General features: G+C 41.0%; 1 protein-coding gene across 3 annotated transcripts in view; it reads right to left on the bottom strand.

Moving 5' to 3' along the window:
* Positions 1–3,778: 3,778 nt before the first annotated feature.
* Positions 3,779–23,300, bottom strand: part of rnf220a (ring finger protein 220a) — a 186,785-nt gene continuing 167,263 nt past the window's right edge. For 2 of the 3 annotated variants that reach the window (XM_032565518.1, XM_032565519.1), the window contains 6 exons: positions 22,342–22,534; positions 21,830–21,885; positions 21,574–21,691; positions 14,342–14,453; positions 10,908–10,982; positions 3,779–6,004 (listed from right to left, as the gene is read on the bottom strand). In XM_032565518.1, the coding sequence (XP_032421409.1) occupies positions 5,933–6,004; positions 10,908–10,982; positions 14,342–14,453; positions 21,574–21,691; positions 21,830–21,885; positions 22,342–22,534 (626 nt within the window). In that variant the 3' untranslated portion in view covers positions 3,779–5,932. Of the gene's footprint in view, positions 6,005–10,907; positions 10,983–11,423; positions 11,619–14,341; positions 14,454–21,573; positions 21,692–21,829; positions 21,886–22,341; positions 22,535–23,300 lie in introns of all 3 variants that reach the window. The other variant, XM_032565517.1, reaches the window with a different exon arrangement.

Here is a 23,300-nt window from a genome sequence, read left to right as displayed (position 1 = left end):
ATCACAGACTGAAACAAACTTGTAAGCTTATGAACGCTGATGTTGTCCCACTGAATGGAAACGCTAAATAACACACAATCCCAAGTATAAGTGTCCAGATGATTAATTGGTTGCACACTTGACTGCTACTTGTATAATCAGTGCATCGCTTTTGCCCAAAATGTTCTGCAACACATTACTCCTCATCTGATTACCTCTCTTCCAAGACTTTATTAACATCTGACAGCACTTACAGGAGCCCTTAAAGGGTTGGGTCTTCACGCTGGGTCTAATAAGGCCCTACCTTGGGCAGCTTTTCTTTGAAGCTTGGATGCAGATCTGAGCAGCAGTCCGTTGTACTGAGAGAGGATATACTGCAGTAATTCCCCCTCTAATTACCCTCGCAAGCAGCTCCTCGATCATGAGCTCTGCTGTTTGGTGCTGCAGGTTTCTCTAAAACGGTTTAACCAAAAGTGTAGCAAGCATAAAAATCAGAAAACACAAGAGTTTTCCTGGACAGAGATGTCATCCGAGGATCTGGTGTCAGATATCCAACGGCAAGCGCAAGATTATTTATGGGGAAAAACTTGGTGCATGTCAGGTAAAAACCTCTAGGTGGCAATACTGCGCTGCATATGCTTTTCTTCCCGATTCAAAAAGCAATTAAACTGTTCCTGGCTACTATCAATTTGCTTAAGGATTGCTTTTGCGGCTATGGTTGCTTGTTACTACCGCTGTTACCTATTACTACCGTTCTGCACCACATGATCTGTTCACTTGCATTGCAATTGCAAAACGAGGCATGAAAGGCCCAATTACACTTAACCTTATGCTGACATTAATCTCAGTTACATCTCCCATCTCTGCTACGCTGTTTTCTGTGTCATCTTTCTGTTGCCGTCGCGATCCTCTGATACCTTGTGGTTTTTGGGAGCGATATTGCCAGCATGTTGCCATTCCTTCCCATCTCGACTTCGGTGAGAGTTCGCCTTTCAAGCGAGGCTCCTATCTCGCTGCGGTTTTCAACCCAGGTGTAAAGTTTTATTGGCATCTGACAACACTTGTCTTAATGACTGACTCACAATCAAACCCTCATACATGTTGGTATTTCACTTTATGGAGAACAGGCCTCGGTTTTGGCAACGTCTGTCGCAGCAGGATTTTTCTGCCAGTCTGCAGTGGTTGGAGAAAACATTTAGAGCGGTGGTCTGCTGACTCGCGGAATGAATCGTGCACTATGCAAATAAGTTAACGGCTAAAAGCCATTTGTTTGAATCTAAACACGTTATTTATTTTTTACCAGATCCGGACCAAACCCATTTTTCTCCCACGCTTTCATTATTTTTGGTTTTACGGAAAATGGAAGTCATCGATAGCGGCAGACCTACTTATCTAGATTTGAACTTGTGGTTCGTAAAACATTTCTAAGGACTCTTAGGATTCTTCTTAGGATTTCTTGTCTCGCGTTTATTTTATTTTTTTTGTCACACTGAGATAAACAAGTCAAAATGTTCAATTAAAACATTTCTGACTTGTATAGAGACATCTGTGGCCAACGTAGCTGTCCTTCTTTCCAGCAAAAAGTCGAAAGCCTGCCATTCACGGAGTCTGTCACTTTAATACAGTCAAGCTTGAAGCCAAGATCGTCCACCAAACAGCCTGGGAGTCTGAGGTTTTTACACGGCCTCTGAACTGTTCAAAGGACTTAACAGAAATCGCTGAGGTTGTTTCATCAGGAAGCGGGAGCCAAAGTCTGATATGGGGGTTGAAGTATCGAAAGCCCAGATTAACGCTGGAACAATCAGGCCTTGATCTTCCACAACTGCACTGTTTTCACCTTTGTGTTTCTCTTCTTGATGTTGCTTGGGAATCCTGCAACTACGACCACTGCCTCCTTCTATAACTCATCCTTTTCACACCCAATATCAGAAAAGGGTTAAGACCAGCAAGTTAATGTTCTACATCAGCAAATCCCAGTGGAATCAAGTGCAACTTTTGGCATTGACTGACTGTGAGACTTCCTGTCGATACTAACTAGACATTTCTGGACATTGCAATAGTTACTGCCATGCGTTTTTCTTCCAGCCATCTTTGATTTTTCTTAGACTTTGTCAATTGAACTTTTGCACAACTTGCTGTTCTGATGTGCCTAGAATTATCACTTGAAGATGGTCCGTCTTACGATTCCTCTTCACGCTTCAAAGCCTTAATGTGATTAGTTCACAGTGATGAATGAGCATACAATTTTGGGGAGAATTTCTTCTTACTCCACCCATTAACAGTGTGCAGGAAAGCACACTTGATATTACACAACTCTGCCCAGAGAAATCATCCAACCTTCCCTTCTGCATCTTGAAAAGATAGTTTTCTTCTTCACAGCCTGAAGTCGTACGTACAGCTAAATTCTGAAGATGGTTACAATGTCTTTGAAATCTTATTTGCAGAAATGATATCTTTGACACTGCAGTTGTGGTTGAATGACATGATCATCTAAGGGTGAGGTGAAGGGGTATCAGGACAGGGCTGGAAGGTGATGTGATCATCAATATACTTGTCATGGTTTCTACAGTTATTGTACCTGGCCAATGGCTGTAGTCTGGCCATTGCCTTCCAAATATTGACTTGACATTAACAGCAGCCTTGCTGGGATTGGCACTTCTCTCTTCGCAGGATCGGGTATAGTTGCTGAAAGGGGAGGCAATTTCCAGTAAGCTTCTCAGCGTCAAACTGGCGCATTAGATACATTACAGGCCAACGTTAGCGATCGGATAAAATGTAAAACCTCAACACAGCCCGTGCCTCCAGGAAGCAATCGCCCAGATCCTCTTGTGGCAGTCTGTATTGGTGCAAATTTGAAGCCATTTTTGACTGAAGACTTTTTTTCTCGTCTATCTTTTTTGATAGCCTCATGAAGGGGATACGCAGGATTGTCCATAATTTTCTTGATTTTGTTTAAAATCATTCTTCGCACCATTGTCTCCTGAGGTTCCACAAAATCCATAGAACAGAACCAGCTTTCTTTATCAGGTTTAAGCCTTTGTATGTCCCTGGTACTGATGACGGCAGAAGACATGAGAATCAACAACAGACTTGTACATCTGCAGTATCTTCCTGTAATCCTTTAAGTATCTAAGCTACTTCAAGAAGTACAACCTGTTCTGTCCTTTCTTGTAGACGGGTTCACTGTTGAACCTCCAATCAAGTCTGTTGTTCAAATGAATACCAAGGTATTTATATTCCTCAACCACCTCCACTAATGATTGCCTTCATGCCAAAGCGTCTTTAAAACTTGTGCTATCCAGCTAAGGTCCAATATGGCATGTAGTTCTTGGAAAGTTAAGAGTTGTCCAACCACAGTCTGAAAGACAAGATTCTTCCATTTGATTCCGATTCCTCATTGTAGCTCTTTAGATGAGTAACCATAGCCCAAGTCATTTTTGGCTGCCTTCGCCGTTTCTTCATTAGACCCCTCATTTATTCTGACGCATAGTTTAACCCTCACTGTGTTGCTCTTAACATAGATCTTCTTGTTCCTAATAAAAATATCTTTCAACAACCAGATTTGTGTTCACCTGGGTCACGACTGAGCCAGTAAGAGTTTATTTATATGTTTTTCACTCATTATTTGCCAAGGGCGTGAAGGTTGGACTGCGAATTCAATTTGACCGACGTTATAGCTCATACTATTAAACGAGCTATCACCTAAAATAACATCCTCCCGTAAAAAAAACAGAACAAAAAAACAATTACTACAAGAAACAAGGGAATCTGCAAAAAAAAAAAAATGCAATGGATGCCATTTGATATTTAGGTATTTAATCCATGTCAGTTGTATCTTACAAATGGGAAAGACACGTACCATTTCCATGAACGTACAAGACAGAAACGGGAACTGACGCAAATCTCTTGTAGTTTATAAGAGGAGGCAAAGTCCGACGGACTTGTTCTAAAGTAATGGGGTAAAGTTACAAATCTTGTTCAAAAGTATTTCACCTGCCACTGTCAAGCTAACTGTAGAATTAGGTATATCTAATGAAAAAGCTACATCCGAGGTGACAAAGACAGAATTTTCTTGTTCTATAAGTGACCCATAGCGCGGATTCCAAACATCTGGTTCTTAGATAACTATGACTGAGCAGGAGAGCTTTGAAGCTGTGGCATAAAAAGGCTTTAAAAGGATAGAAATTGTGGGCGCCTTTGCATTAAAGCCGTATCTGCCAGGGTTGGGTTTTTTTTTTTTCTTCCAACTTTTCTTCACCTTTCATCCTGTGTGAGGAAGTTAACTCGTGATATTTGAGAAGTTTTATTTTTCTTTTTTTCCCAATATTTCTTACAACAATACAGACATCACAGATTACATAGTTTTACAAACACAAAGCACACCACCATCTTGGCTGCTGATGCTGCTGCGGTAAAGGGAAAAGGGGAAAATGCTCTGGGTTGGTGGAGATTGCCAGTGTAGCCTTGGGCATCTTTCCTTTAAAGAGCCTTTACTCATTTGTTACTGCTTAGAGGGAAAAAAAAAAAAAAAAAGAAAACAAAAAGCCCTTTGGACTTGCTTCTTGGGATCTTTTTATGCAGCACAGCATTATGGGAATACTAGGAAAAATAACTGTTTTTGGAGACAAGTAGGGGTAAAAAAAAATAAGTGTCTGCTGACTATGATCTGATCATGGCATAACCCCAACAGAAACGAAGAAGAAATGGCTGGCGAAAAAGAACAAGCTATGCTAAAAACATCAAAGAACATTTGGGCTGCTCTGCAGGGTTTCATGAAGGCTCGGGCGATAGGAATCTCTCCACTCAACAGAACTAACATTTGTCCTGGCTTTATGTTCTGATCTAGTTTTCCAGGGTAACCTGCAGAAAAACTACACCACCTAAAATCTTGACAATCTAGTCTTGAGTAGTTTATTATTCTTATTATCTTCTTTTTATTCCTGTACAATCAAATAAAACTTCAACAGACCTTAAAATGATCTTTTTTTTTTTCTTTTCAAAAATACAGAGGCTTTTTATTCCAGCCATTTTTTCCCCCTCACACACACATTATTCCCAAACTGACTTTTGACTCAAACAAAAAACAAACGAACAAAAAAAGGATTTTAAATGTATACTTCAAGTGTGTGTCTTTTGATGGCAATGTGAGTGTTCGCGTGTACAAGTGAGTATGAGATCTCCATGTCATTTACACCCAACATTGTAAACTTACATAGAACTATATTACATGTGCTTGCACTGCTTTTTGGAGGGGGGCGAATTTTGGTTTACTTCACTGGAACACCACAAAAAGGGAAAAAGAAAAGAAGAGTTTCGGGAAAAGAAGAAGTGGAGGACAGGGAGCATCAAACTTCTTTGTAGAAAGGTTCGGAGGGGTATTCTCTGGTTGAAAGCTCAATCTTGGTGGCTGGTCCAGTCTTTTCCCCCAAACACTTAAGCAAAAGTTCTGTGAGGGAAGAGTTTGCTTTTTCAGGAAAAAAATAAAAAAAATAAAATAATTCAAAGAAGCTTTCTGTCAAGTCATCAACGATGATCCTGCTGTCCAAGCTGGAGTCAAATTTTAAAGAAGCGCAGGAACGAGGAGTTCATCCCCAGCAGCGTGAAGCTACCAGGAGTCAGCAGGACTTTTCTTTATGGGTGGGGTTAAGGGTTCTCCGCTGACAAAGTCCTTCAGTGGAACCTATTTGTTAAGCATCTGGGACTTCGGGTCACCGTATTTTCTTTTCTTTCTGCAAATGGACGATCGGACAGTCAACGAGAGTGTCTATACGTCACTTCTTCAACAGAGTGTTAGCCTCCCAAAAGAGCCAGTGGAGTCTCAAAGACTGCTGTCTTGTCTCTAAATGCTCTCGGAGGTATGGGGCGAACAGTCCACAGGAGAAAGCTAAAGGTGACGATGGGGCAAAGGGAGAATCCAAGGTGAAGGAAATGAAAGAGGCAGCCGTTGTGCTCTTTACAAGTAGACACGCCTCAGGTCTCCAGGTGAGGTGATGGTATTGCACTGCGGGCACAGCTTCTTGTTCCCCTGTGGTGAGCAGACAGAGAAGAGTTAGCTTGGCTGCTAATGTGATCTAGGCCACTTTATGATGCCATAGGTGTTTGAGGTGAGGATGTTTGTTCACATAACAATTTAATTCAAAAAGGTTAAGAGTGATGCAACTCCTTGTTTTTATTTGTGTTCATTTGAATTTTCATAATGTACAAGCAATGGAAACTCTACGTTCTGTGTCTCATCAAGTATGTCCATAACATGGAAACTCAAAACAACTTCACAGTGCATCTAAATCTGATTGTACTCTGTGTTTTCTTGACTCGTCTTTTTAGACTCCGAGAGCTCCATTCCCAAAAGAAATGCAAAATTGACTCTTATCTGAAATAGAGGATTTGGACCACATAAAGTAGCAGGCCAGTTCTGTCTGTCCTAATCCCAGGTAAGACGTTTCAGGAGTGACTTGATAATTTCCATTCTGATGATTAATATCTTTCGTAGGGTAATTTTGTTTACTCATAAACCATTTTATTTATGGTTTTGGCTATATGTGTTTTTTTTTTTTTTTACTTCAGTCATTTTTTAAAATTAGTTTTGATTGTCGTGTTTTATTTTGGATATTTAAAATGTCTTAGTTCCAGTGTTAAAAGTGTTCTTTACAAAGTTGAAGTTTTTTATTTTCTTTGAGAGGGAAACATTCTTTGTTTTGCCATTATCAATATATTACTTAAAAATGCTCTCAAAAGAATATAATTTATCGCAATAATTTCATCATCCAGCAAAATGTGTTATTGTGACGGGTCTATTCTTCTACTACACTTTTCCCCTTCCAGTTAACTTTCCATAAATATACTTAAATATGACACCTTGTCAACTTCCTTCGTAAAAACCTTTAATGTCTTATCCTCTTTATGCAGGATGTCAATGATTGTCTGCTGGACAACTATCAATCAGCAGTTTTCCCCATGATTATGATGGCATAACATAAAATGTCTGTTTTAGAAGTCCTTTTTCTTGTTGTTTATGAGATATTGCAATTTTATCATAAACAAATCTTTGGTTTTTCATTGTGAACAACAAAGTTAGCAAATAAATCTTTCAAATACATCACTCTGTGAGTAATTAATCGATATATCACTGTCGCTTTTTGACCTGTTACTAAAACACATGAGCTTTTAAATGATATTCTAGTTCAACGAGATGGATCTGAAACCTCATGTAGGTCAAAATAAATCACTCGGTTCAACAAAGAAACATATGTAGAGTCTCCGAGTTCTTAATTATGTCAAAGCTTATCAACGCCTGGCAAAAGTACTAACATTTATAGCGACTCATTACCTCCTTCCTACAAATGTGGGTCTAACTTAACCTGCTTACAACAGTGCACCGTTTCCTCTCCTCGCCCCTTCCCCCTCTCCTCACTCTGCTTTGATAGGGCGCCATCTGCAGTAAAGCAGCAGGTGATAATACGCAACGCAGGGCAGAGAGCGCTCTTCGATTCGGAGTGGGTGGCCTCAAGAATTTTTCCTCCACCTCCCGTCTTTTCAGCTTCCCTTCCATCCTGTTTGTTCCGCGTTGGCTGGTAACTGCTAGCTGCAGGCGCCTTCTATTTGCCCGGTTTTGCCGCGTAGTCATTACAGACGAAGCTGGGGATCATCGTCTTCTCGAACAACGCTACAGTGTTTTGAGTTGAGTAACTCGCACAGCAGCAGCAGCAGTTTAATAAAGTTGCGCCACGGTGCCTCATAACCGCTTCAAAATAAACAAGAGCGGCGTGGTGTGAAGGGAGAAAATGAGCAACAGCTCGAGAGGAAATTGTGGATAAAACAGGAAAGGTCACGCCTCCACCTTGGCTGCGCTTCAGATATTTAAAACAAAACACTAAATCGGTAATTACCGATGTCGACAGACCTGCAACGTTTATAACGTGGTACATTTTTCAGCCGTATTGCCCAGAAATGTACAAAAGAAAATTGCACATTTTGTACTTTAGTAGTGCCAAGATTTTTGGGGGGTTTATTGCACAGTCTGAAGGTCGCATCAGATGGGTTGGCAACAGAAGTGAGCCAATGGCGAAGACTAATGTCATCCAACCGACTGAAAACAAATTAATACTTTCCAATGACAGATGCAACAAAAAAAAGGCTAGCTAGCGAACAAGAGTTTATTAGCAGCTAGTTAGCGGCAGCCTCAAGTCAATTGAGGCTGGCACGGCGGGACTTTTTCTTGCGGAGAAGTCCCGGTAGAAAGAGAGAGAGAAAAAAGAAAAACTATGAAACATGCGAATGGAAATAATTATCATACGACTAATTGATTTATTGTTACATAGATACATGAATTTAACACTTTTTAAGAATGCGTGAATACCTTGTTTTATCTATTGAAACCTTTCTTAAAACTATGAAATATAATTTAAAATTGATAACAATGGGTGTGTGTAAAGTTGTGTATGTGCATTAAAGTCAACGCTTATATCGGCACCCATCAAAATAAAAAGAGACAAAAAAATGTCTATCTGTTATTTTAAAAAAGAAGAAATGTAACCTTCTATTGTTTTATTTGTTTTTGCCTCAATGCTGCAAGACCAAACCTTTAAAGCACACTTTGGGTGAAGGTAATCTGAAATGTGCTTTAAGATCTGACAGATAAAGTCCTGCAAACATTCATGGCTCAACTGGGATGAAAATAAACAAGTACCGGTACAAATATCAGGCCAACTTCTCAATAGATAATCATTTTAATTGATAATTTGAGCATACCATTTCTTTTTTTTGGTTTGAACACCTATTAAAGCTTACTACTCCTGTGCGGTGTGGTCGGTAAGCGCGTACGGGTGAGCTCCCGTCATGCTGCGCTCCAGTTGCCTTATTCATTGCTGCAGTAAGGAGCTGGGGGTTGGTGTTAACTAGATTCCTCGGCATTTACTTTGATCAACTCGGCCCTCCCATTTTTACAGCCGTCTCCAGGCTATGAGTTTAATGCCGCATACATTAGCACGCACAGCAAATACAGGTACACAGAACACTTTTTCTCGAAAACTAAATTACAGTTTAGGTAATGAATAAAACATGCGCAGGCGGCGGCTTTCTTTGTACCCCGATGAAGTTCTTCATGAATCATCATTGATTTTAAATTAAAGTCATGTTCCAAACAATCATTAACAAGTATAAATGCCAAATAAAAGCTTATTAAAGGCAGACCATAATATCCCACTGTGCTAAATCGGAGATGCTCTGATTGAGCCGGGACTGGATTTGATCCTCACCACCAGAGGAGCAGCTCCTTTCACCGTACGCTGATCACAGCTGCTGATCACAAAACAAAAAAAATCTAAACGCAGTGAAGGCAGATGTTTTTGTGATCAGAGATCATCACCATCAGATCAGGTTAGGTTTTTGAAGGCCAATGATTGGCCGATGGTACAGCAAAAGCAGGAAGAAGAGAGGTTCGATATGATCGCTTAGAAAACACAGTGGCTTGTGGACTGATGAACAAGGGTAGATGTGCAGCACAGACAGAGAGTTGGTATTCAGTTTGACCAAAAAGTCAGATGGTGGACTTTGTTATTAAGTAGTTTCATTGTCAAAAGGTGATAATTTAGTCGCCATTGTCCACATCTTCAGATCTGGTTTCTGTCTTGAAACCTACATCAAAGTTTATTTGGGACATCTGTTTGTTTTGGAAGGCTATCAGAATCAAATGACATTTTCTGTATGGAGTAGATAATGCACTCACGTCCTCTGTAATATTTGTGCAGTAGTGGGATTACTGGTTTAGGTTTCCCAAATGAAAAGTTGAGGCATTGTTGGGAATCTAGTGTCTTAAAACTGTCTAGTAAGATTCCAGTAAACATGTTAGTTACAACAACTTCAACTCTTCTGGGAAGGTTGTGTACAGATATGTTCTGTCACTACATACTCAGGACTGTTGGTATTCACATAGATTAGGGACAACAACCACCGACTTAATGCTGTGTTTTGATTGTTGATTCTATCTTGCATTGTGTTTCTGTGTTTGTAATGATGTAAAGCACTTTGAAATGCCTTGCTGCTGAAATGTGCTATACAAATAAAATTTGATTTGATTTACAAATAGCTGAAATCGGCAAATACTTGAGACTTTAAATATGTATATACAGTATATATCTCAATATGCATTCATTTGCACGGAGGAAACAGTCTTGGCGCTGCAGATGATGCTACATGTTACATTGGCAATTTGTACTCTACATCCTGTATGAGTGCTCAGTAATCCTGTAGTCATGGTTTCCTTGAGATAAAAAAAAGTGTCACTTTTAATATGTCTGCGAGTTGAACAAGACTTGAGGGAAATACTGTGACAAAATGGGAACGGCAGAAGAGGAGACAGCAGTAAGCGGCTTATGTTAAGAGGAGGTAGTCTGAGAGAGGGGCACCGAATAGAGACTGTTCATTTTCCCCGACTTAAGCAACACTGTTTTCTTCTACTCTTTGTTACCACATTAGCACCGGCTAATTACACTCAACTGAATATATTAGACTAACTAATAACCAACAGAATCACAGAGGTGTGTGTGTGTGTGTGTGTGTGTGGGGGTGTGTGTGTGTATGTGCACAGTCCTGAGGTACTGTGTATTAGATATCGGAGGTCTGAGTTCACTACTTTATTCCAGCATCTTAACAAGCCTTTTGGGGACCATTCCATCTAAGCTCTTCCCCCACTGAGGCTAAAAGTGTTTGCACTGCCTGGATTGTGAGTGCAATATTAGAACAAGCCATTTGGGGAATATTTCATTTTAGTTTCTCCCTGTTGGGCACGAGAACAGAGAGAAAGTCACTGACTGTGAAATGAGGCTGCAATAATTGCATAAAATGAGGAGCTGCAGGAAAGAAGAGGATGTGAGAGTGTGTTTGGGTGTGTGTGTGTGGGTGTGCGTGTGGGGGTGTGCGGTAAGGCGTACCAGAGTCCTGAGCCAGCACTCTTCACAATGGACGTGCCAACACTGGATGGACGTCAGAGGCATCGTGTACGAGTCCTGAAGAGGAGAAAGAAATCGAGAAATTTCACCAGATTCACGAGTGACACAAGTTCCAGTCGCCAACGTCCAACCAAAACCCCGCAATGTTTCCTGACCAGTTCACAATGTCGGACCGCTGTCCATGGAACAACACAGCCGGCGGGGGGTGGGGGGTGTTAAAAAACAAAAACCACCGAGCAAGGCAGCACAATGGGGTAAGACTCAACCGTCAACCTTCGGGGTGAAACACACTCACTGACACGACATCGGGCAGGCAACGACTACAGATGGGAGGAGGGGCAGGTACGGGGAGGTGAGGGAGGGGATGCGGGGGGACAAAGCCGTGGAGAAGCACAGCTGTCTTTTCATCTCAGCGATAACATGGAGAGATGAGTTGGGATGAGTTGGTGAGGAAGAGGACGAAGAGGTGAGGGAGGTAGGAGGGAGGTAGCGCCTTACCCTCCGTAGGGGTTGTGGGAGGAGCCTCTTTATGCTGCTGCTGTAGCCCCCAATCACAAGGCCCCTGTACAGGCAGTACAGGCCGAGGGGGAGGGACTTAGGTTGCCTCTCTCCAACCTCGTTGGCCAGTGGCCGGGAGCCCGACCACACCCCTATGCTCTTGATCTCTGCGCCTGGCTTGAGAGCAGGCTTTCTCTGCGGAAGGAGGGGAGGCGGGGGGGAGGTGGGGTGGGAGTTCGGGGAGAGGAGAGTGAGGGGCGAAAGGCGGCAGCTAATCAACGAAGCTCAACTCGCCGTGCTCACCGACACTAAAGTGCAAACAGACAGGCACGAGGACAAACACACACACGGCCACACCGATTGATGCTAGAGATGGCCAGAGAGTCTGTGACTACACCGCAATCGGCTGAACTGCTTCGCCTCAGGAAGTAGACTGAAGGTTGACTCAGCATTAAACCAGTTCCCTCAAGGAGGAAGGCAACTTTGTTTGGCAGGTTTAATGTCAATTAAAAAAAAAGAAACATTACATTTATCCAAGAGACAGTGCCTTGGGAATCTGCCATTGTCACCTTATATTACCTACCAAAAACAAACTCCAATTTGTTGCTGGGATTTCTTGCGACAGACCAACACATAGGTTCTCTAAGAGGATTCCCCATTGCGTGGCTTCAAACATCAGTTCATGCTGAAGAAGCATTCCCACAACATGATGGCGCCATTGTCGTGTTTCGTTGTGGGGATTTGTGTGTTCAGGGTGATGTGCAGTGTTAATTTAAGACTTGGTGCTGGGGTTGCATTACAAAATGTTCAGTTATCTCATCTGTCCAGAGAACCTAATTCCACATGTTTGCTGTCCCATGCCAAGCTTGCAGCAAACTGTAAACTTGATTTCTTAAGGTTTTCTTAAAATAATGTTATGCTATTCTTCCAAAAAAAATGGACAGATTAATGGACTGTGTGACTGTAACAGATTCTCAGGTGATGACATCTGTAGCGGTTGCTTTACATAATACTTTTCTTCCCCACCCTTTAAGTTTAGCTGGACAGCCATGTCTTGGTAGGTTAGGTTGTAAAACCTAAACTTGCTTTAAACTAAAGAGTTAAGGAGCTGACAAGAAACTTTTAAAAACAAAATGCCTTTTTCCTTCCTCAGGACAACTGTGGAGAAATTTATGTTGGTCTATCTAATAAAAATCCCAATAAAATTGAGCAAAGTTTGTGGTTGTAATGTGACAAAATATGAAAGCTTTACTGCATAATAATTCTGTAACTGCATTGTTTTCCAAGAATATTAGCTACTATTAAACAACTATCAGTCTAGCAATAGGTTTGTGCTTAGAAATATTTTCAAGAATCACTAAATTTCCAAAAATGACCAGTAGGTGGGGGTAGGAATCCACTGCAGATGCTGTGCTGGAGCACTAAGCTGCTTAGAGGAAGGTAGAATAATGTGCCAACATGGTGGCAGCAGGAATAAATATGTTTTAGTAAAATCATGAGACAATGATATAAACGTTCTTATTCCTAAAGTAAATTATTACCATGGAATATGTATAAATGTTGCTCATATAATCCTGATCACTGAGACAACTTCATAGTTATTTTTTTATTATCATTTTTATGCATCGGCTGTGATGCTTTCGGCGGAAACCTCCGCCTCCTTCAAAAATCCGCCCGATCCCTGGCAACAAGTGAGACTAATCTGATGACTTTTAGATCAGACAACGTGACAGGACAGAGACAACCTAAAGACAGACAGAGACAGATTAGATGGAGGAGTGTGGACACATATTTGCGTTTCTCTGCAGGGCCCCCGGAGTGTGAGAGAGATAAGGGACAGTGACAGATGAGTGGCGAGGAGACGCGTGTCCATGGGGCAGTGAGTGATCAATCGCTGTGCCTTGCCCTCCGTGTCACCTCAGGCACTAAGCGACCTTTAGAGAGCGCAGGCGTTGGTAATTACCCGTTTTACACACACGTGCGCGCGCAGACACACACAGAGGGACAGAATGCCAATGCTGAACTGTCCACAAGCTTGAAGGATGACAGAATGGGTACTTGATATAAAGTGGGGAGGACAAACACCGATCACGGGATGTAACTTCAGCTGGAAGGTGTCTGATGAAACATGAATATTGTCCCCTTCTTCTGATAATACTGATTGATGAATTTCCATTAAAAACAGCTAAACAACAGAGCACCTTAGCGCTGACTCAGCTGCCATCATGCACGGCTAACATACAAAAGCAACAATTTCACACTCTTCCTTTGGGTTTGAGCTAGCAGGTAAATTGTTGACTAGATCATGAGTATCACGCAGACAGTTGCATCAACTTGCGGGGCCATGCAAGGGCTAAACCCACAAAATATACATAAAAGCACCAAACAAAAGTCAAAGGTAAATATAGATGTTACTCATAGCATGCAAATGGGGGTAGAACAAGCAAGCTGCAGGCAGGCTACAAGATAATGTGGAGTCTGTGGAGTTCTTGAAGAGCAATATGGAAAATGGTCAGAGAAAATAGCCTTCAATTAAAATAAAAAATGCAGATTTTGCCTCAAATTCTTAATAAGATTTCCTCAGTTTTGAGGAACTGAATCGATTGATATTAAAACTTTCAAGGTGTCTTGCATAAAGTATTCACACCCCTTGGCCTTAGTCACAGACAGTTATTAAAAATTAACAAATTTAGCTCTGGACTTTGAGTGGACTGTTATGCGGATATGTGCAGCTCCTCCAGAGTAACCTCATGTAGTTAATTCTTTCCAATAAAAATAAGCATGCGTTGAAACATCGAAACTCGTTTTATGTTTTGTGGTAAAATGTGAGAAAGTACAGGGAGTGTAGGTACTTTTGCAAGGTGCTGTGGCTGAGGCGTGATGCGCAGCCTGGCGGACAGCTAGGAAGATTTGCTCACCATGCAGATGAGACACTTGTACCGGTCTCCCCGAAGGATCTGCTTCTCCAACTCTCGGATTCGGGCCTTCAGAGCCTCCATAGTGGTAGCTGTTGATTCTTCCTCTGTCACCCTGCGGCACAAGGGGAAAAATAAACAAATAAGAGTAGGTACTCAAGTATTATGGAAATTAGTTTATAGCTATTATGAAAATGTGGATGTTATCTCATAAATCACAGCTTCTGAACTAAGTTTATTTGGTTTGAAACAATAAATAAATCAAGTGCCAATGTTTAGTTTGTTATCCGAACTAAACTAAACCAGTGCAGTTTAATATTGCTATCTAATAAATAAAAAAAAGAGATGGTCCATTTTTTATTTTTCATATTCACATGCGAATTTATTTGTTTTTAAATAACTCAAAAACAAAATGTCATGTAATCTGGAGAAAGCTTTAGCTGCCATTTGATGAAAACATGTCATGTATATGTAAATAAATACAAAAACCATTTATTTATCAAAAACTTCAATGTATATCTATATAAATTTGGAAACTTTTTTCCCCGATTACATGCCACTTTTTAAACAACTTATTAGACATTCCTTACTTTTCCATGTTTTTCATGACCACATATGGACTCCTTTCAATTAACTCAGATAAATTTAAAAAAAATTGTTGATATATATCTCCAGCATCTCTCAATTAATATCCATAAGTCTGCTAGTCCAAGGAAAGTTTAACTTCCTTGGCATTTATGCTGAAACATCTCCATGTTTATATATTTCCATTTGCCCATGTCACTTTATGATCCTGCCTCTCTATTTCTGGATCTTCACATCCGTACTCTCACTCCTCTTGTCCTTTATTCCATCCGTTTCTCTTTCTTCCTGCCCGTGAGCAGCCCTCTGACTAATGTGCATCACCATACCAGAAAATGTGCATTTAACACTGTTCAGCAGCATATGAAGCAGCCATAACCGAATCAATACCGACCGCAAACGTTGATGATAATTCGGCACAGCGAGTCGCGGGCACACGAGCCGGCTGATGTTTATTACAGCCGTCCGTTCGCTCGCCGCCGAGATGCAGCGACAGTGTTTGTGTGTTACGAGGAGTGTGTGTATTTATGGTGATGTGGTCATTCTGCAGCCTGATAGCTTTGCTGATCTACGGTATTGATCTGGTGGGGGAAGGACAAGCAGAGAGGAGGAAGGGACAGTAAACGCAAGCAGTAAGTAGCTGTGTGTGTTTGTGGTGCGGAGGGGGTGCAAGATATGGCTCCATTTCCAACAAACGCAGCAAAGACAAGAGGATAGTGAAAGACTGTCTCATTTGTCTGTCGAAGTTTAAAATCAAATAGCTTTAGCTAACTTATACTCTAATATATCAGCAATAAATAGTTGATGTATTAATCAGAGGAAGTGATGGAATGACCAATTTTCTCCAGATGCATGAGCATAGAATAATTTAATGCTAGCCCTCTCACCTGTTTCTCTTCACTGCTGGTCAGCTAACAAAATTAAAAAATCTACTAGTTCTTTTTTCTCACACTTACAGAAAAGATAAACCTGACTGCTCAGAAATGTTTCTGCTTGCCATAAACACAGACAGTCATACTTTGGGAACATTAAAATAACCATTCATAGCTCTAATTAGCATAACACTGATTTAAAAATAGCATTGTCAGCCTACTAACTGGCTGGCAAGCTGTTTTATATAAAAGCAATTGGTAGGTGATTCACTTTTGTGACATGAATAAACGATTGTATATTTTGCAAGGTTAACCATACCGTAGGAATCACCAGCCATCTAAAAGGTATTTCAACAAAATACATTGTAAGTATGTGAACATTTCATGAATGAGGTGCCACCAAAAACCGCACAGTTAACTTGAGCTAACTGGGTTTATGACTAAAACGTGTAGAATCATTTGTTGCAGCCAAGTTGTTTTTAGTCGACTGTCAATAAAGAAGCCAACTAATACTAGAATAAGAAGTAGTTCTTCATGAACATTTTCCACTACTACCTATTTGACTCTGTTATAAGGGTTTTCCACTAGTATCAGTTCTGTGGTATCGATCCCTTCTTCGCTGAGGATCCTAATGCGCCAAGTCGGAACGAAAATGGGACGTCAGAAGACGGCACTTCTTTAGCGTATTTGGTCTCACTGTCCACAGCCTTTCCTGGCTTTATTCTAGCTTTCATATCCTCCATTGTTGTGTTGTGTTTGTGTCCCGTAAAGATCGTGTCATGCCACTTTTTAGACTCCGGGGCCACTCAATTACATGAACACCCAACCCACTAGAGAGCTGTTGCTCAATCGTAATAAAAATACAACCAAACTGTGAAGAGTTGAGTCGAGTCATGCAGCTAGAAAAGGACCTTAATGAGTTGCAAACACCCTCATATTAATAGCGAAGACTCATTCCACCAGACCAACTCATGCTGACATTGCCAATAAACATTTATTTGAGAGACCGAATTCACTTGGTTTAAGTTTTGTGTACTTCACTATCAAGAAATCTTGTTGCATGACTTGTCTTAAAACTCAAAGATATTGAGTTAACACCTTTTTGCCATTGTATGGAATTGACCAAGAACGGTTTAGCTACTCTGGGTTCTTCCTGATGAATTTCCAGCAGGATGCGGAGGTCTTTGACGGTTGAACTGCTTCGAGTCAGCGGGATCAGCAGTAAGTTCTAAGTACTTTCCTAAACATGTATGAAGAGCAGACCTGCGCCTCCCTGTAAAGCCATCATCCACATCATCCTGTGTCTATAAAGACCCAGACTGTCGTGCCACCACTGTGCCCTATAAACGGACTTACCCTCTCCTCTTATTAGTGCTGAGCTTGTAAAAAGTCATTTAGCCTTGATTAGCTCGCCAGCTTATAAAAGAGCCGCAGACCCTGGACAAAGCTGGACTGTAACTGTCCTTTAACGGTTCTATTAAGTCCCTCTGTGGCTCCGTCACCCACTGAACTCTGTCGAGGGATATTTTTCATTTTCCAAAGAGACACTATAAAAAAGATTTGGACAAAAAGTTGCTCATTTCCTCCTGACATTGATCACTTTTTCAGCATGCCGCTTTTTTAATCTCCTGTTATAAATATTTATTCAGCACACAGACAAAACAAATTGCTTCATGTTCCACCAGCGTAATAACATTAATCTTTTGGCCAGAATGTGAGCATCTAAATGAAAGCAGACAAAGAAAAAAACCCCCAAAAAACAGAGTACTTTGCAGATAGAAGAAGTTTGGAAGAAAATAATACGACTTAATCGGGCCAAGCAAAAAGAAAATAATAAAAAAGAACTTCAGGCTTAGCGGTAACGTCTCGCATGTGAAAATCCTCAAATCCTTTGTGTATTCCACTGACCTAAACCAGCTCAAGACTGTTGAGACTTTTAGCCAAAATAGAAAAACTCATGTCCCTGTTGGACACGGGTTGAGCAATCACAATCTGGATTAACCTGAAAGGTACAGTAGCCCTTGAACAGAGACGAGTCATAAATGCTATGAATTGCTCTTCTTTTCATAGGACTGCCGGGTCTATTGAAAAAGGTGTCCATGTGGAGACCAGTAATATTTAAGCTTCTTTATCCTGATAAGGCTTTAAATGAAAAGACCTGCCTTTATGTATCATGACTTTCTTAGATCTTCAAACACATTCATGTGCTGTTGAGGGTGTAAAACGATAGGAGATTGTTTTTGTCAGTTAGGAAATATAACATAACATAACATTGAAAGGGTATAAACAGTTTTACCTTTTAGTCTCAGTGGATTCAGCACTGCTAGTGCAGGCTTGCTTTGTTTGTGCTAAACAGTTTCTGTAACTACAAAACCCCACAACATTGTCCTGCTTTGAACTGATGCATTACTTCGATCTAAATGCCAGATTGCTTAAACTTCGGTTCAACTTTATTGCCGTTCCACAGCTAATTCGGCTTGGTGTTTTCCATCTGAAGCCCTCCTCATGGCAAAAAAAGCAAGCAGGAAAGCCCAGCAGAGACAGATAGATGGCTCTGCTTTTCCTCTATTTAGTGCTCTGTTCCCAGCATCTGCGACGTTATTTCTCATTTCATTAGTGAGTGAGGGTGTGTGTGCGCGTGTGCTTGTGTGTGTGTGTAGCGGGGGATTTCTACCATCCATCTCAATCAGCTCAATGTCTTCATCTGCTGTCTATCTACATTTTGGTCTCACTCTCGCTTCTGTTTCGGCAGGAGAACATACAGCGGATAAAATTTAACACAAATTAATTTGAAATCCTCTTCTGGTAAAACATTTTCGCCTTAAATAAATCTCCCAAGTATGTGCTGCTGCTGTAAATCTCTTTCGAGCGCCATTCTGTGCTGCACCCTGTTAGCAAAGGCCTTAACTACACCGAGACACCATGATAAAACATTTAAGTCACTATTGATTTCCCCTGCCTCTTCCCGATGTGTGAGCAACCGCAGCAAAAGTTAAGAGGTGGGGGATTTGGTGGGACCTTGTAAATAGCTGAGAGGAATTGAGACAGAGGACAGGAAGGGAGGAACGAGAAAAACAGGACAGAGAGAGAATGGGACAGTGAAATAAAGCAAGGAAAAATGTAGAGACGACTGGGGCAGAGTCCGTGTGTGTCCCTGTGCGCGTGTGTGTGAGGGGTGGTGGGGCGCGGGGTAGAAATCTAGCTTCATCACTTCCAAATTGAGGACAGATTCAATTATTTGCAGAAACCACATGGAAATCACTCCGCATTGTTCCAGCTGGAGCACCAAATTTGGCAGCAATCGCATTGGCGGCAATGGAGGGGCCATTTATCTTGGAGGAAAGAACATCTCAGGCGATGTATGTAGGCGTGTGGGGGTGTGCGTGTGTGTGTGTATCAGTGAAAGAGAGAGAGAAAGAACTCATTTATCTTGCAGGGGAATGAGCAGGGGAACGAGGACGCCCCGGGAGGCGACCAGATCATTACCCATCTGGGATCAGAGACAGAGAGAGATTTCACCAACGCTACCTTGTGGAAAGCCACACACACACCCACACACAATGTATCAATGTAACAAAAGGAGACAAATCTCATTTTCATTTGAGGATGGAAGGACACAGAAGCCCCACAAATACGTGCATTTATAGCAAGTGAGTGGAGGAGTGAGGCGGGGAATTGTTCTAGCCAGGCACCTGACTGCTTGTTCCAATGCAATCATTCAGTATCTAGTTGGCCTCACCCTAAGTGGACACTTAGATTAAAGCGTGTTCTGCTCCAGGTGACCGCTAAAAGTCTCCAGGAAAACATCGTGTGGCAAAGCACGGCAATATTTGCTCCACAGAAGTGACAGAAAACAAAGACGAGGACAATGGTGGGAACAGAAAAGTACTGGTCCAAAGTCCAGTACTGGTCCTTTCAAACTTAAAAGAGAAGTTATTTAATTTAATTTTTTTTAAATGTTTAAAGTTTCACATAGTTTCTTAACCACCTTGAGTAATTTAGGGTGTTTTATACACCTGATCATCAGGTACATTTGGTGTGGTTCACTTTCAGCGCACTGTGTCAAATCAACGAAATTTGAAGAACCTGTTGTTTCCTTTAGAACCACTGAAAGAAACAGCATAAAACCCTCCAAAACATGAGCACAACTTCCTTCTTAAAATGTAAACAAAAATGGAGTAGCATCAGATTTGACCAGTTGTAGAATTTCTCTTTGGTAAAAGACGACAAGCCATTTCTCCTGCACAGCGCTAGACACGTGCATTTGTTTAGGTTGTATTATAATTATTATTAAAAACAGACACTTATTTCTGGTCTGAATAGTAATAATATAAAGAGCTATATGTTCTATTTTCAACAAAGCTTTCCTTTCCTGACAGAAGTAGTTCTCCTTCTTTACCTAAAAGAGTAACTTGTTTGTATGAAGCACAGGCCAAAGATTCATCAGGCGCATTCTCCATGTTTCACTTCTGATTAAGAAGAAAGAGACTCTTATCAGCCACCACAAACTGTACATTAATGAATGTGAGTTCATACCATGCGTAGAGATGTGCAAGGACGGAAACGTCTTAATTATGGTTGGTGTACGACCAGCCATCAGCTCATTGTGCTAACTGGATGTGCAAATAAGTCAATCTGATATTTCTCGACAGGCATGGAGGCTGTTTGGAGCTTTTTAGTCAAAAATTATGTAGCACAAATAGTTTTTGGGGTTTTTCTTCTTATATCAACTTTAATTGACTCGGAGCAGTTTTTATTGTGTGGTTTGGTTTAACATTTGCAAAGAATCTCTAATGAGACAAAACTCATTTACTTGGACTATTTTCACTAAACGTTTCTGTTCATTTTTCAGAAACATAAGACTTTTCCATTCAATAAAATGCCTATGTTTGCTTTGTTTTCCTCAATTCAACAGGTGGCGATTTTCAGTGTTATACTAAACCATATTAAACATATTTCATTCAAGTTTTTAACAGAGCAGGCACTTTGTACAAGTCTCATGTATCTGTTTATTGCAAAAGTTAGATTTTAAGGGGTTTTTTTAAGCGTGTTGGTGAACTGGCTTAACTATTTGTACTGAATATCAGAATAGCTGCACGTTCTGTGTAAGAACCGGGCATTAGATGGATCTCTACACCTAACAAACACTCACTCTTGTCTTGACGGTGGAGTTTCTAATCAATACACCTCGAGCGGCTCGGTTTGTCCACCAATTATCCAATCTGCTGATATTTATAATGGAGAATGTGCACACCCACAGTGCTGATTAATTCATTTAAATAATCTATTCTATTGAACTGTCGCCATAGTCAAAGGGGTACATGTTAGTCAAAGCTGTGAAGACCATACCATAACTTAAGTGCTAGCAGCTGGGTAAAAATAATGTCTTGAAAAGGCAGTTTTACACCTTGAGCTTTTTTACATTTTTACAATACAACCGCAAATAATATTTTATTTAGGTTTCTGGTGACACAGTACGTCTCTACAAGCTTTCCACATCTAGCAGCTGATGTCTATGCCTGCTCTTCATAAAATATTGCAATCTAAATCAAATATTTTGCAAATGGTGTTACATGACAAAATGTGGAAAGGTCAAGAGAAAGGCATCCTTTTGCAACCAAGCAGGAAGATTGATGAAAGAAAACTATCTGGATGCTGAGAAAACACGAGGCGTAAATGCAGAAAGACTACTAAGCAATTCACAGAATCCTGGCTTTAAATTTTGATTGTTGCTATCTGCGTTATCATGTTTCCATGTTTGATTATTAGACTGTCACCTACTTTTCGATCTCGCTGTTTTTACAGGTACGTGGAGCATTTGAGGAGGAGGAGGAGGACGATGATGAAGGAGTGCTGGGGTCTGTCTTGCTGCTCTCCCCGTTGCTCGTTGAAGGCATCTCTGTGGTCGCAAAAAAGGTAACAGTTACTTATGAATTCCTGTCTATCACAGTTGCCTGCCACAGATCTCCATTTCAGTCTGCCTGGAACAGTAATAATGTTGCTGTTTTTTTAATAGCACAATTAGTGCTTTACTTACCATCGTTTGCCCACTTGGAGAACTCGGGCGTTATTCTGTTGGAAGGCATCCCGCCGCTGCAACAAAATAGCACAACCATCAGCATGTACAACAGCCCATGTGTTCTTTCCATCGTGCAAAGTATAGTATTTCATCCACTATCTATGCTTCCACCTAATTGTTATGCTAATTTTAAGCAAACGTTTTTAAATATTGTAAAAAAAAATTTAAAAAAAAGAAAGAAGCTGAGGAAAATGCAAACTAGGTATGTTCGTCTACCGGCTTGGAGCAAATCAACAAAGAATCAACCAGAGCGTAATTTTGTCAGACGTTACGCTACAGTGTAATGAACAAGATGTAAGGGCTGCAAAGTAGGATTAATCACACATAAAAAAAGAAAGTTCACTCCTTTAACTCAAATTTTACCGCCACAATTAACTGTCTCTAATAGAATACTTCGAAATGCCCATAAAAATAAAAAAAAATAAAAACCCGTTGAAAACACGGCTATCGTTTTGCTGAAGACGTCGTACTTGAGCACAGCTCCTCGTAGCGCCTCCCTCTCCCGGGCTTCTCCTTGGTCCTCCCCGGCTCCGGAGCAGGGGATGATGTCGGCCTCAGTGTACTGGGCCTTCCCGTACTCCAACGTGTCGTCTCCGTCCACGTCAAGGTCGGCGTCACTGTCCGCCGCGCTCTCCTTGATACTGCATGTGGCGAATCCAGTTCCTGTGGAGAGAGAGAGAGAGACATTTTCACACTAATACTTTAAGGATGCATTCACATCAGCCCCGTTTAGTCCGCTTTAATAGAACTCTAATTTGTTTGCTGAGAAAGACCAGTTCGTTTTGGGGAACTCAGATGCGGACCAAAAGAAGCGGTCTATCTAAAAAAACCTGGGGCTCAGTTCAGTCGAAGTGAACTCTGGAGCGGTTCAAATGCATATGAGGCAAGCAGACTGGCGACCGCTCCGAAAGCAGGAAGTGAACTATAATACAGGGAATTCTGGGTAAATGGAACCAAAACAAACGTGAGAGTCTTAAATGAGCGAGAGAAATGGTTTGTAGTCTTTTACCAAAGACAAAAATCTGATGCCACTCTATTTTTGTTGACATTTCATGAAGAAGGACGTTATGCTCACGTCTTCTAAGGTTTTTATGTAATTAATTTCCTTCAGTAGTTCTTGATACAGCCACCATAGACCAGGTGAGGGCAGGTTTTAAAATAGTTTAGATTGTTTGACACTGCAGTGGACAACCACCAGCTGAAAATTTAGCAAATATTGCAATTTAGGTCTCCAGAGAAACAGAGTCTACTGGACAATTGGTTGTGAAAACACCCTCAATTAGCATATTGGTTAAAGGTGCCTTTTACTACTGGTACACATGAGAAAGTGGACCATTGTTCTTAATTGTCCCATGACTTGATATACCTTCAATATCCAATTAGAAGTAGAACATATATTTTTACACACAGAGTATAAATATGGAAAATC

Source organism: Xiphophorus hellerii, chromosome 6 (genome assembly GCF_003331165.1).
Source record: "Xiphophorus hellerii strain 12219 chromosome 6, Xiphophorus_hellerii-4.1, whole genome shotgun sequence".
Classification (NCBI taxonomy): Eukaryota; Metazoa; Chordata; class Actinopteri; order Cyprinodontiformes; family Poeciliidae; genus Xiphophorus; species Xiphophorus hellerii.
This window is presented reverse-complemented; position numbering and strand designations above follow the sequence as displayed.